This window comes from Choloepus didactylus, chromosome 1 (assembly GCF_015220235.1).
Source record: "Choloepus didactylus isolate mChoDid1 chromosome 1, mChoDid1.pri, whole genome shotgun sequence".
Classification (NCBI taxonomy): domain Eukaryota; kingdom Metazoa; phylum Chordata; class Mammalia; order Pilosa; family Megalonychidae; genus Choloepus; species Choloepus didactylus.
The window spans coordinates 240,090,072-240,105,462 of record NC_051307.1 but is presented as its reverse complement, the minus strand read 5'-3'; the positions used below and the strand labels follow the sequence as shown (position 1 = coordinate 240,105,462).

Here is a 15,391-nt window from a genome sequence, read left to right as displayed (position 1 = left end):
AGAATCCTATATCCAGCAAAGCTGTCCTTCAAATATGAGGGAGAGCTCAAAATATTTTCTGACAAACCGACAATGAGAGACTTTGTGAACAAGACACCTGCCCTACAGCAAATACTAAAGGGAGCACTACAGGGTGATAGAAGACAGGAGTGTGTGGTTTGGAACACAACTTTGAGAGATAGTAGCACAACAATGTAAGTACACTGAACAAAGGTAACTATGAATACAATTGAGAGAGGAAGGTGGGGAGCGTGTGAGACACCACAAGAAAGGAGGAAAGATAAAGACTGGGACTGTGTAACTTGGTGAAATCTAGAGTGTTCAACAATTGTGATAAAATGTACAAATATGTTCTTTTACGAGGGAGAACAAGCAAATGTCAACCTTGCAAGGTGTTAAAAATGGGGAGGCATTGGGGGAGGGATGCAATTAGCATAAACTAGAGACTGTAACTAATAGAATCATTGTATTATGCTTCCTTTAATGTAACAAAGGTGATATACCAAGGTAAATGCAGATAAGAGGGGGGGATAGGGGAGGCATGTTAGACACTTGACATTGGTGGTATTGTCTGATTCTTTATTCTACTTTGATTTAAGGTTATTTTTCCTTTTGCTGCTTCCTAGCTGTCATTTTTTTTTCCTCCTTGTTTTGCTTCTCTACCTTCTTTGACTCTCCCTCCTGCCTTGTGGAAGAAATGTAGATGCCCTTATATAGATAGTGGTGAAGGTGGTGAACACATAAATGTATGACCATGCAGAGAACCATCGATTATTTACTTGGGATGGAAGGTATGGTGAGTGAACAAAACCATATTAAAAAAAAATGGGTTGATGACAAAACCTTAAGGGCAATATACTGAGTGAAATAAGCCAGACACATAAGGACAATTATTGCAGGGTCTCACTGATAGGAATTAATTATAATATGTAAACTCATAGACGTGAAATATAAGGTACCAAGATATAGGATGAGGCTTAAGAATGGGGAGTGGTTGCTTAGTATGAGCAGAATGTTCAATTAGGATGAACTTAAATGTTTGGAAATGAACAGGGGTGTCGGTAGCAAGATGTGAGAATAACTAACAGTGCCGAATGGTGTGTGAATGAGGTGGAAAGGGGAAGCTCAGAATCATATATGTCACCAGAAGGAAAGTTGGAGGTCAAAAGATGGGAATGTATAAAACTGAATCCTGTGGTGGGCAATGTCCGTGATCAACTGTACAAATACTAGAAATCGCTTCCATGAACCAGAACAAATGTATGACAATACAATTAGAAGTTAATAATAGAGGGGCATATAGAGAAGAACTATATACCTATTACAAACTGTATACTACAGTTAGTAGTATTTCAACATTTTTTCATCAACAGTAACAAATGTACTATATCAATACTACGAGGCAACAATTGAGGGGGGTTGGTTAGGGATAGGGGAGGATTCAAGTTTCCTTTTCCTTTTTTCTTTTTTCATCTTTCACTTTATTTCTTGCCTGGAGTAATGAAAAGTTTCTAAAAATTGAACAAAAATTAAGTGTGATGGATGCACAGCTGTATGAGGGTACCCTGGGGCAAGTGATTGTACACTTTGGATCTTTGGATAATTGTATGGTATCTGAACAATCTCAATTAAAATGAAAAAAAATTAAAAAATTAAAAAAAAGAAGGTTAGGTAATATTTTAAAGGTTGCACAGCAGGTAAAGTAAGGAGGTGGAATTAAATCTCTTTGATACTATGGCCCATTACCTCCCAAAGCGTGTGATAGCCCTCTGCAGGGCACATGCTTTGGAAATACACTTGCAGTGGCGATCAGTCTTACCATCTGCACTGCCTGCCTCCAAGAAACCAAAGCCTGAAATACTGAAGGGAGGGAGGCAGTTGATTTCCAAAGAAGAATCAAGATATTTTTCTTGAGTAGAGAGGTGAGAAGGGAATGACTGAGGCAAACAAAATGGTAGCTTCCCTTGTGTTCCCATTTGCTAATGCTGCCTTTATGCAAAACACCAGAAATGAATGGGCTTTTATAAAGGGATTTATTTGGTTACAAAGTTACAGTCTTAAGACCATAAAAGTGTCCCAAGCTAAGGTGTCAACAACAGGGTACCTTCACAGAAGAAGGGCCAATGGCTCTGGAATACTTGTGTTGTCTGGGAAGGCATGTGGCTGGCGCCTTCTTCCTTTGCTCCTAGGTTGTTTCCAAAACGGCTTTCTCCCAGGACGTTTCTCTCTAGGCATCTGGGGATATTCTCTTAGTGTCCCCCAGGAAAACTCTGGAATAGCAAAAGTCTACTTTCAGTGGCCATCTTCAAAATATTTCTCTTGGCTGCGGCAGCACTGAGCTCCTTCTGTTTGTGAGCTTTTATAGGGCTCCAGTAAACTAATCAAGACCCACGCTGAATGGGTGGGGGCACATCTCCATGGAAATAATCTAATCAAAACTGTCACCCACAGTTGGGTGAGGACCATCTCTATGGAAACAGCCTAATCCAAAGATGCCAACCTAATCAACACTAATATGTCAGCCTCCACAAGATTGCATTAAAGAACGTGGTGTTTTGGGGGACATAATATATCCAAACTGGCACACCTTGAAAGGGCAGAATTGCTCCTAGTGACCACAGGAGTAACAGCTGATAGCTCCTGAAACTCCAAAGTTGGGGCCACTGAGGAAAGTGGCATCCATTGAACTAGATGGTACCAGCAAGCAGAAGGGAGCAGGGCAGCAGGCACAGGGCCCCAGATGGACAAGGAGCCATGGGCAGGGACCAGCATCGAGGAATTCAGTTCCTGCATGGTGGGACCAGCAATGCTGAGGCATTGTTTTCCTTGGGAGTTCTGGGCACACTACTGGCAGAAGCCCAAGAACAAAGGTACACAAAGGATTGGGGCCAGGAGTAGAGGAAGGGACTCCAATATCTGAGTGGAACCGTGTGTCCAGGCTAGAGGGGCATCATGGAGAACCTAATGGGGGCCTAGAATCAGTCAGACACCAGCTGTTTTGAGTCCACATTAGCCCTGGGTTCTGGGGCTGAGTCAGTCTTTCCAGGTAGCCTGTGGAGACTAAGAACAGATGGGGCTGAGAGGAAAGGAAAAAGAGGGAGGCTAGGCCAGCTTTTCTTCTCCCATTCCCCATCCTGCAGAACAGGATTCGAAGGGTCCTTCCCTGGAGTATGTAAAGGGTCTGCAAGGCCAGCTGGATGTGGTTTACTTTGTAACCCTTTCAGAAACATTTCCTATCAGAGAAGTGAGAGTGTTGACATGCTGGCTTCCTGCCATCACTTTCTTTGAGATTACAGGCATACCTGGGAGATACTGCAGGTTCAGTTCCAGACCACCACAATAAAAGGAAATATCACACAGTAAAGCAAGTCACATGTATTTTTTGGTTTCCCAGTGCATATAAAAGTTATGTCTGCACTAGACTGTAGTCTGTTAAGTGTGCAATAGCATTGTGTCTAAAAAAAAGTACATATCTTAATTAAAATGTGAGACAGACACAAGTTGAGGACACACTGTTGGAAAAATGGTGCCGTTAGACTTGTTTAACACAGGGTTGCCACAAACCTTCAATTTATAAAAAATGCAGTATCCACAAAGTGCATTAAAGCAAAGCACAATGAAATGAGGTTCGCTTTTAATGTTATTTAATGTAGATTCTGTTCCAAACTAGACTCTCTGCCCTGGTGACTGCCCCCACCCCCACCTGTCCAGCAAACAGGCTTCTCAAGCTTTTCTCCCTTTGCAGCACGATGCCCAAATGGACTACTATGGCACCCGCCTGGCAACCTGCTCGTCCGACAGGTCTGTCAAAATCTTTGATGTGCGCAATGGAGGGCAGATCCTCATTGCTGACCTCAGGGGGTAAGTGTGGCCAAGCCTGGGGATGATCTCAAAGAAGGGCCCTGCCTCAAGTATGGGAGGAAAAGAGAACTCAGGCTCAGAGCAGTCCCTCAGTACATTTAGCAGAGGGGACACCTGGATCTCAGCCAACCCACTGCCCCCTGCAGATGCCTTAAGGGTTTTGTGGTTAAGGGCACAGGTGAGTCAGGAGTGAGTCCCAGCTCTGCCACTCACATGGCCACTAGAAGACCTTGGGCAAATGAGTCTGCTAACCTCTCTGAGCCTTCCTCTGCCCACCCACAAGATGGGACTAATGCTACCCCCTTCTCAGGTGGTGCATGCAAGATCCTTACAAAGGGCCCAGCACACAGGAAGCCTTTGGTAAGGGCAGCTGTTGCTACTTTTAAGAGTGGTAAACACTAACATTTTTTGCTTGTTTAGCCAGTCAGTCTAAAGTCACTCCGAGCTTTAAAATAAGAATAATGCCCCAAATCCCATAATCCAGCCTGTTTACCCATGGCAGGTGTTCAGTGAATATTTGTTTGCTTTTCCCTTCTCCCTACCAAATTCTTGAGGAGGTGCTGTCTCCCATTTTTATGGCCACATCTCTACTGCTCTCCCCTCAGTTCACTGCCTTTCGTATCATTGGGGGTTCTTTACCTGGGTTCCAAAAAACACCAAGGTTTTGTGGTTAGAATCGGGTTGGTGAACTGCAGTGGGAAAACAAGCACATCTTTGTTTTTAGTGACTGATACGTAGCATCTCCATCGTTTATGGATGTTGGCAAGGAACCACAGTAGTATTCATAGTACCTGTCACTTTGTCACCAATAGAAACCATAGATATTTTCTTATGATACTACAGTTGTTGTAGCTATCTCAAAATATCTTTTATACTCATCATTACTTTGAAATTACAGTGGTTATTAGACCTGCCACAAGAGCTTATTACTTAATATCACTATATTGCAAATTGGCTATAATTTTTTTTTTTAACATTTTGATAACTGTAACCCTAGTTCTGTATTTTATCCATTTCTCTGTGAAGGCATCCATAGCCTTCACCAGTCTGCACAAAAGTGATTAAGAACCCCTGACAAGTAGATGCTCAGTAGACATTTCAGGAAATGGCCCGGAAGTTAGCTTCTTCCAGAAGGACAAGAATCAAATGGCTTCAGGAGCCAAATGCCAGTTTCCCTGTGAAGGAGCCCCTGGCTGATCAGAGAGAGCTCCTGGGGTTAGGCCTGGTTGTCAATTGGTAGAGGCGGACATGTGTGCTTTTACTCGGTCCTTTGTGCTGTTTTTCTTTATGCACAAAGGATATGAAATATCGGAAGGATAAAAATTTACACCCCCATTTTTTTCTCCTGTTAAAACCATGCTAGTTGTTGGGAATTTGAGTCTTCTCACAGTTTCATTATCAGCTCCTTTGTAAGGACTGGGAATGTCCTGTTTCCCTGGCCAGAGAAGAAAGAGACTGGGTATCTGCATCCCTAGTGTGAAGAAGTAAAAAGGAGCAGTAATAATAGCTCAATTCACAAATATTTAACCCTCATGACTGCCTTATAAAGGAAATATTACTGAAATCTCCATTTTCAGATAAGGAGACTAAGCCTTGCCTAAGGCCAAGCAGCTAGTAAATGAGGGGTATGGGATTTAAAGAGTCTGGGCTCACACGTCCATATTATGCTCTATCTTGTTGGAAGAGAAATGGTCCCAGTATAAAGCCTGACCCAGAGTAGGTGATAAGAGTCAGTACTTCTCAGGTGAGTGGACAAAGGTCAGAAGAGAAAAGAAAGACACAGCTTTTGAATAAGTTTTAAAAGTGCAGAAATATATAAAAATGAAACATAACTGCATCCTCAGGAAGTTGACCATCTGGAAAGATGAATATTGATTCTGTCTACAAATATTTACTGACCACTTGTTGAGTGCAAACCCTAGATCAGTTAATTGCTGTGACATAGATAGTGCTTGCTGTAGTCTGGGGCAAATGAGATTTCTGCCTGGTTGGGACAGGGAGGCTGACTTCCAACCCTGACTCTGTTTGTCATAGCTCTGTTCCCTTGACAAGTTGCATACTTCTTTGGGCTTCAGGGTCCTCAGTGCCCAGGGAGGGTCTGTTTAAGCAGCGACACTATATATCTCTCCCTTTTGAAATTCTTAGGCAGTTCTAACTTGAGACACTGTCTCATCCCACCAAGGAAGCCATTCATTCTGTCCAAAGTAGTGCCTGGCAGGAGCACTATGGTTTCCTCTGCCCCTCTGAGCAGCCTTTGACCCCTTTCCCCTGCAGTCATGAGGGTCCTGTGTGGCAAGTGGCCTGGGCCCACCCCATGTATGGCAACATCCTAGCATCCTGCTCGTATGACCGGAAAGTCATCATCTGGAAAGAGGAAAACGGCACCTGGGAGAAGACCCACGAGCACACAGGACATGACTCATCAGGTGCACTGGGTGTGGCAGGGGGAGGCAAGCCCAGGAGCCCATGGGTGGGAAAGGCCTCTGTCCTGGCTGAAGCCTTGACTCTCTTTCCCTTGTGATGCTGTCTGTTTGTCCCCTATGGTTTGGTTGGCTTATCACCTAAGCTGCCCACAGCTTAGATAAAGCCCTAAAGCCAGTCCAAAGCAAAATGAAAAAAGTAAAAACAACATGGTGAGTTTTTCTTCAGGCTAAGTTTATTAATGTTAAATACTGGCCTTTATTCTCAGATTGTTGTCCCTCTCACTTTTTTTGTTAAGATAAGCTTTCGTTTGTGAAATATTAGTTAGTAATAGTTTGGTTTTGTTTTTTTATGCCCTTAATTGGCAGAATTACAGCCAATTGGGAACATGGTGATCCTGGCAGATTTTATCAGAAACACAGTAAAACAGTGTATCTGGGAAATTAAAGTCTGGAACTCTGAGACGTGCTCTTCTTGCTCACTGTGTTTTCTTGCTCACTGTGTTTACTTCCTTCCTGCAGTGAACTCTGTGTGCTGGGCCCCCCATGACTACGGCCTGATCCTGGCTTGTGGGAGCTCAGATGGGGCCATCTCCCTGCTGACCTACACTGGGGAGGGCCAGTGGGAAGTGAAGAAGATCAACAATGCTCACACTGTAAGTCCAGACCATGCCTGCTGTGGAGATGGGGCTCTGTTGCCTTGCTATGTGTCAACGGTAGACTCCCTGGAGAGTGAGGGGTAGCTTCCCTGCTGTGCAGCGGGCCAGGAGAGGGGTCTGCTGCTCAGACCTGCTTGGTGCAGCAGCTTTGAGCCTCTGCTTTGAAACCAGACCAGATGCTGCATCCAGGGAGACCAGGCTGCACCAGGCTCATTCAGCCCAGGGTAGGGGTTGGCCCTAGTTATGCCTTATAGATTCTCAAGTCAGAAGGGTCAGGTGATGGGGAATGCGGTGACAGCAGCTGAATCCGGGAGAAGTTTTTGGCTTTTGTTTTGTTTGTTTGTTGTTTTTTACTTTTTAAAAATTAAGATATGAGTCACATACTAAATTCACCCTTTAAAGTATATAATTCAGTAGTTCCTAGTATATTCAGAAAGTTGTGCAAACCATCACCACTAATTCCAGAATATTTTCATCACCCCCCAAAAAAAACCCCATATCCATTAATAGTCATTCCCTACCCACCTGTTCCCACTCCCCTGGGAACCACTAATCTTTCTGTCTCTATGGATTTGCCTGTTCTGGATATTTCACATAAATGGAATCCCACAATACGTGGTCCTTTGTAACTGGCTTCTTTCACTTGGCATAATATTTTCAAGGCTTATCCATGTTGTGGCATGTATCAAAACTCCAGTCCTTTTTAAGGCTAATATTCCATTGTCTCTATATAATACATTTTGTTTATCCATTCATTGGCTGTTGGATATTTGGGTTACTTCCACATTTGGTATATTATGAATAATGCCACTATGTACGGCAGTATACAAATATCTGAGTTCCTTCTTTCAGTTCTCTTGGGTATATACCTAGAGGTCGGATTGCTGGGTCGTGTAGTAATTCCATACTTAACTTTCTGAGGAACTGCCAAACTGTTCTCCACAGCGGCTGCACCGTTTCCATTCCCGCCGACAATGAACATGGGTTCCTATTTCTTCATATTGTCTTGTTTTTTATTACTTGTTATTTTCCTTTTTCCTTTTTTTTTTTTTTAATAGTAGCCATTTTGCTGTTGAGGTGACATCTCATTGTGGTTTTATTGGCATTTCTATAATAGGCAGTGATGTTGAGCATCTTGTCATATGCTTGTCCATTTGTATAACTTCTATGGAGAAATGTCTATTCAAGTCTTTTACCCATTTTTTAATTGGTTGTCATTTTGTTTTTGAGTTGTAGGAGTTCTTGATATATTTTGGAAATTAAACTCTTATCCGATATGTGGTTTCCAAATATTTTCCCCCATTCTGTAGGTTGTCCTTTTACTTTCATGATGAAGTCCTTTGCACAAAGCTTTTCATCTTGATGAAGTCCCCTTGATTGATTGATTGTAGTCGTGTTTTTGTTGTATAGTGTAGGAAACCATTGCTTAATACAAGGTCCAGAAGATACTCCCTATGTTTTTTTCTGAGAGTTTTATAATTTTGGTTCTTTTCTTTAGATCTTTGATCCATTTTGAGTTAATTTTTATATATGGTGTGAAGTAGCGGTCCACCTTTGTTCTTTTGCAAATGGATACCCAGTTTTCCCGGCCCCATTTGTTGAAGAGGATAGTCTTTCCCCCATTGAATGGACGTGTCACTCTTGTCAGAGATCAACTGGCCATACAAAAACATCATAAAGAAGGGAAACAGAGTGATATGGGAGCAGAGAACATGTATACTATTGAAGCTAAGTTGGTATCTTTTCAAATTACTAGGTTATAGATGTAAGTTGTGTAAAACAGACTGCAGGGTAACCACAAAGAAAGTGTTCTAAAAATACACAGAAACAGAAATGAAAAAGGGATCAGTCTGATATATCACAAAAGATCAACTATACAGAAAAGGAGGTTGCAAAAAAGGAAGAGAGATGAAAAAAGATATGACAGAAAAACCCAAGGACAAAATGGCTGAAATACTGCCTTTACAGTAATAACACTGAATGTTAATGGGTGAAATTCCCCAATCAGAAGTTATAGATGAGCAGAATGCATAAGAAGGCATGATCCAACTATTTGTTCTGTACCAGAGACGCACCTTCGACCCAAGACACAAATAAGTTGAAAGTGAAAGCATGGAAAAAGATATTCCTTGCAAATAGTAACTAAAAAAGAGCTAGGGTAGCTGTACTAATACCAGACAAAATAGACTTTAAGTTAAAAGCTGTTACAAGAAACAACGTAATAAAAGGGGCAATCCACCAAGAAGAAATAACAATCATAATATTTATGCACCTAACCCGGTGCCTCAAAATACATGAGGCGAACACTGGCAAAACTGAAGGGAGAAATAGACACCTCTACAATAATAGTTGGATACTTCAATACACCACTAGATAGGACATCTAGACAGAAGATCAATAAGGAAACAGAGAACTTGATAATATGATAAATGAACTAGACCTAACAGACATATAAAGAACATTGCACCCCAAAATAGCATTCTTCTCAAGAGTGCATGGATTATTCTCCAGAATAGACCACATGTTGGGTCACAAGACAAGTCGAAATACATTTTAAAAGATTGAAATTATATAAAGCACTTTCTCTGATGATAATGGAATGAATCTGGAAATCAGTAACAAGTGGAGAACTGGAAACTCCACAAATATATAAAAGTTAAATAACACACTTTAACAATGAGTGGGTGAAACAAGAAATTGCAATGGAAATCAGTAAATATCTTGAGACAATCGAAAACAAGAACACAACATATCAAAACTTATGGGTTGCAGTGCAGGCAGTCATGAGGGAGAAATTTATAGCCCCATATGGTTACATTAAAAAAGAAGAAAGAGCTAAAATCAAAGACCAACTACACACCTGGAGGAACTAGGAAAACAACAGCAAACTAAACCCAAAACAAAAAGAAAAAAGAGCAGAAAAAAATGAAATAGAGTAAGAAAAAAACAATAGAGAACATTAACAAAACCAAAAGTTGGTTCTTTGAAAAGAGCAATAAAATTGACAAACCCTTAGCTAGTCTGACAAAAAAAAAGAGAAGACGCAAATAAATAAAATCAGAAATGAAAGGGGAGAGATTACTACTGACCCCACATAAATAAAAAAGATCATAAACCTGAAGCCCCACTAAACATGTTTGGTAGCCCTGACTGTGCAAACATTAGTGGCTGCTGTGATGTAAACTTGGGGTGCTGAGATAAGCAATTACTTATAGCCTTCTGCCTCAAGAATGCACTCTATTGGGGATTTTTTGGCATGGTTAAGAGCATTATAAAATCTTAAATTTTGGAAGTCTAAAGGAGAAATCATTCCAGTATAAGTTTTTTTTTCTCCTTTAGATTCAGGCGTCTATATAAACGTTGAAACACTTTTTAACTCCTGCTGGTAGTAAAGGGATTTAACCATAGAGTAATTGCCATATGCCTCTTTATGTCATATAAAAAGAGAGCAGTTATTTTAGTACCTATAGATTTTCTTCATTTGCTGTTTGAATGGATTGAACTCAGTTGTGTTGGAGAATCAAGGAGCGCTATCACTGGGGTGGAATTTATTATTTGGACAAATTTAACCTCTTCTGTTCAAACACAATGCTTGTTAACCAGCATCCTGAGTTGTTGATAGATTTCTGAATATGTGGCAACCCACCTACCTAATATACTTTTATTTTTCATATAAATCATGCATTGCATAAAGTGTGACACCTTCAAATTGTATTCTGCATTATTAAAATATAATACCCTAAAATGATCTTAGGTCTGCAGAAAATCTTCGGACACATCTCCAAATGTTTATTTCATGAGCAGTACAATTAATTATTAAAACATATACCCTTAAATTTGATATCTCCCATTTAAAACATTTAAGATTCCTTTGAGTTGCCCTCTGTATAAGCCTACTAAAAATATTAGAGTTTTTCCTTAGCCATGTCCTGTAATAATTGAATGTACGTCAAATTTTTAAAAAGGGGGGAAAAGGGAGGGTTAGGGACTTGTGTTCAGATTGTGGGTAATAATCGTATTTTCTGGCAAAGTAGCATTCTACAGCAGGGTTGAACTTATCGGGAAGCTTCAGCCTAGCCGATAACTAATCTTATTGATCACTTACTTATTCATTGGATGGCATGTGGGTTTATGTGTGTATGTTTTTCTGCAGGATCCTTTTTTTTTAACCTATGGCTTTATCACTCAAAACTAGCTTAAACCTATACTTTTCCTGAGTCCGAGAAAATCACAAAATTGTGGTTTAAATACTTTATTTGGCTAATTCTGCTTCCTGTTTTAGTTGGATTTAAAAGTCAGTAATCAGTACTTTATTACATCACTGAACTAAACTATGGAGACATCCTTATTGGAAATGGAGGGCACTCTGTTAACCTGTAATTATGACAATAGGGCAACAAGGTGTTTTCATATCTTTGTTTTCGCCTCTTAGCATAATGTTATTTAAAAAGCTTGAATTTTGCCCTTTCCATGATTTCCACCTTTACTTTCAAGTGTTTTGTTGTAGTTGGCTATTGCATTGTCTTATCATTCCTAAATCTGGTCTGCTTGCTACAGTTATCATGGTTTATAAACCATGAGATTCTTTGTACACTTTATCCTGTTGTTCCTTCTAATGCAGTAGAGGCTATTTTGCCTTTCCTCTCCTTTCTCAGCCATTTTGTAAACCCCATGATTATTAACATAGAATAGACTAACTAAGATGGTTTGACATTTGCTTTTTAATTTTTTAATGCATTCTTTTTTATTGTGAACTTTAACATATATATGTAACAGTGGTAACTTTCAAAATACGAATTACCAAGTAGTTACAGAGAAAATTTCAAAGAATGTCATGGGTCACAGTTCCACAGTTCAGCCATTTCCATTATTGTAAAATAAAACATGCATACGGAAATGTGTCATCTCTTGATGTACAGCTCAACAAGCAGTTATATAGGTAATATCAAAAATTGTTAAGGTTATAGTTCCACAGTTTATTTCCTTATATTTATGTGTAGAAAGGTGGTGAAGACTTTCAATGCATAATGCAGTGAGTGGCTGTAGAGGAAAGGATGTTACAGGTTACAGTTCCACCATGTCATTTACCTCCTTCCAGCTATTCTAACACCCCAGCATCTAAAAATTTATGTAAATTTATATAAAGTTTCACTATTCATAGACCTTTGTTAAAGCTTGTCTTGTCTGTTACTACCCCTTCCTCTCACTTAATCTCTTCCTCCATCTTCAGGGGTGTCCAGGCAGTGAGCACCCTAACTTGTTCATATTGAAAGGGGGTGTCGACAGTATGGGGAAGGGGGCTGCATTTGATTGTTGTTCTTAAAGAGGCTGTTGCCTCTGGGTTTTAGGACTTGTCTGGCATAGGAATACTCTGGTGGATTTAAGTTTCAGACAGATAAAACTTAGCAAGTGAATATTTTATAGAAACTCAGGTGGGGACCTAGGTATTTGGGGACAACTTTTGGTAAGGACATGGCTTACTGTTGGCCATTTGGGATGTCTAGCTGGAGCTTCCATGAGAGGAAACCTCCAGGATAGCCTCTCAACTGTATTTGGGATTACTTAGCCACTGTGACTTCAGGTTGTTACCTTTCTTTTTTCCCCCTTTTGGTCAAGTAGGCACTTTTAATCCCTCACTGCCAGGGCCAGGATCATTCCTGGGAGTCATGTCCCATGTCACCAGGGAGATTCATTCCCCTGGAAGTCATGTCCCTCGTGGGGAAGTGGGGGTGATAATGAATGTATTTGCCGAGTTGGGCTTAGGGAGAGAAAGGCCACATATAAGCAACAAAAGAGGTTCCCTGGAGATGCCTGTTAGACATAATTATAGCCTCCCATTTACAACCCTAAATTTCACAAGAGCAAGCCTCAAGTCAAAGGGTTGATTTATTAAGTAGTGGGTTCCTAATTTCACTTAATATATATTCTATCCTGAGATAAACGGTCAGTTTCTTCCATTATCTTCACTTAGTTGTACGGTCATCATAACTCTCAACTTTAAACAATTATCATAACATAATATACCCAGAGCTGTTATCAGCCCTAATTATTCATCTCTCAAATTAGTGTACTTTTGGTAAGATATTCTTATTAAATATAGTCTTTAATATGTAATGGGTAGTTTTTCCATACCACTCTGTTGTTGACCCTCTGCACCAGTGTCATACTTATAAGTATACCATGCTAGCACTTATTTAGGTTTGTGGTGCTACTCTGTGGGTTACATGCCTTTAAACAACCATTTATGAACATGTTAGCCTTCAGTGCATCACTGATACTTATATTCCCATTAACAAACCATAGTCACAACTGACCATTCCCATAACATTAAATTCACCCTCGTTATCACATCTGCACATATTAGATTATCATTCCCCCTTCACTAGCTTCTGTCTATCTCTAGGTCCCCTATATTCTACATTATAAGACAATTATTTCACATTTTTCACACAGTTCATGTTACAGGTAACATACAATATCTCTCCTTTCCTGTCTGGCTCATTTCACTCAGCATTATGTCTTCAAGATTCATCCATGTTGTCATGTTTGATGACCTTGTTTGTTCTCACTGCTGCATAGTATTCCATCATATTTATATAGCACATTTTGTTATGCCACTCATACATTGAAGGACATGTGGATTGTTTCCAACTCTTGGCAGTTGTGAACAATGCCACTGTGAATATCAGTGTGAACATATCCATTCGTGTCACTGCTTTCAGATCTTCTGGGTATATACTGAGAAGTGAAATTGCTGGATCATAGGTAACTTGATATCTAGTTTTTTGGAGGAACCACCAAACTGTCTTCCAGAGTGGCTGTACCGTTAATACAGTCCCACCCTCAATGAATAAGAGTTCCAATTTCTCCACATCCTCCAGCATTTGTAGTTTCCTGTTTGTTTGATGGCAGCCATTCTTACTGGTGTGAGATATCTCATTATGGTCTTGATTGGCATCTCCCTGATAACTAGTGAAGATGAACATTTTTTCATGTGGTTTTTTTAGCCATTTGTATTTCCTCTTCAGAGAAATGTCTTTTCATATCTTTTACCCATTTTATAGTTCGGCTGTTTGTACTATTGTCGTTGAATTGTAGGATTTCTTTATATATGTAAGATACCAGTCCTTTATTAGATACATGGTTTCCAAATATTTTCTCCCATTGCATTGGCTGCCTCTTCACTTTTTGACAAAGTTTTTTGAGGTACAGAAGCTTTTGATTTTGAGGAATTCCCTGATCTATTTTTTCTTTCATTGCTTGTGCTTTAGGTGTGAGGTCTAAGAAGCAACCTCCTAATACTAGGTCTTGAAGATGATTCCCTACATTATCTTCTAGGAGTTTTATGGTACTGTTTCTTATATTGAGGTCTTTGGTCCACTTTGAGTTAATTTTTGTATAGGGTAGGGGTCCTCTTTCATTCTTTTGGTATGGCTATCCAGTTCTCTCAGCCCCATTTGTTGTAGAGACTGTTCTGTCCCAGTTCAGTGGATTTCAGGGCCTTATCAAACATCAGTCAACTGTAGATCTCGGGGTCTATTTCTGAATTCTCAGTTCAATTCCATTGATGAATATGTCTATCTTTGTACCAATACCAAGCTGTTTGGCTACTGTGACTTTATAGTAGGCTTTAAAGTCAGGAAGTGTTGACTCCTCCCACTTTGTTTATCTTTTTTAGAATGTTTTTAGCAATTCAAGACCCCTTTCCCTTCCAAATAAATTTGATAATCAGCTTTTCCAAGTCTGCAAAATAGATTGTTAGAATTTTGATTGGAATTGCATTGAATCTGTGGATCACTTTGGGTAGGAGTAACATCTTAACAAAGTTTAGCCTTCCTGTCCATGAACACGGAATTTCTTTCCATCTCTTTAGGTCCCCTTTTATTTCTTTTAGTAAAGTTATGTAATTTTATGTGTAGAGTTCTTTTACATCTCTGGTTAAGTTTATTCCTAATAAACTTTCACTGTATAACTCAGTGAAACCTAGGTGTATAGGTTGCTTTAATTGCTATTGTGAATGGAATCTTTTTCTTGAGTGTCTCTTCAGTTAGGTCATTTCCAGTGTTTAAGTACATTACTGACTTATATGTATTAATCATGTATCCCACCACTTTGCTGGATTTGTTTATTAGCTCAAGTAGCTGTGTTGTCGATTTCTTAGGATTTTCCAAATACAAGAATCATATTGTCTGCAAATAATGACAGTTTTACTTCTTCCTTTCCAATTTGGTTACCTTTTATTTCTTTATCTTGCCAGATTGCTCTGCCTAGAAATTCCAGCACAATGTTGAATGATAGTGGTGACAGCAGGCATCCTTGTGTCATTCCTGATTTTAGAGGGAAGGCTTTCACTCTCTAACTATTGAATACTATGCTGGCAGTGGGTTTTTCATATATGATCTTTATCATATTGAGGAAGTTTCCTTCAATTCCTACCTTTTGAAGTGTTTT

At 39.8% G+C, this 15,391-nt stretch overlaps 1 protein-coding gene across 2 annotated transcripts in view; it reads left to right on the top strand.

Moving 5' to 3' along the window:
• SEC13 (SEC13 homolog, nuclear pore and COPII coat complex component) overlaps positions 1 to 15,391 on the top strand; it is a 65,903-nt gene that overhangs the window by 10,563 nt on the left and 39,949 nt on the right. For both annotated transcript variants that reach the window (XM_037801838.1, XM_037801829.1), the window contains exons 3-5: positions 3,746 to 3,861; positions 6,136 to 6,287; positions 6,804 to 6,937. In XM_037801838.1, the coding sequence (XP_037657766.1) occupies positions 3,746 to 3,861; positions 6,136 to 6,287; positions 6,804 to 6,937 (402 nt within the window). The remainder of the gene's footprint in view (positions 1 to 3,745; positions 3,862 to 6,135; positions 6,288 to 6,803; positions 6,938 to 15,391) is intronic.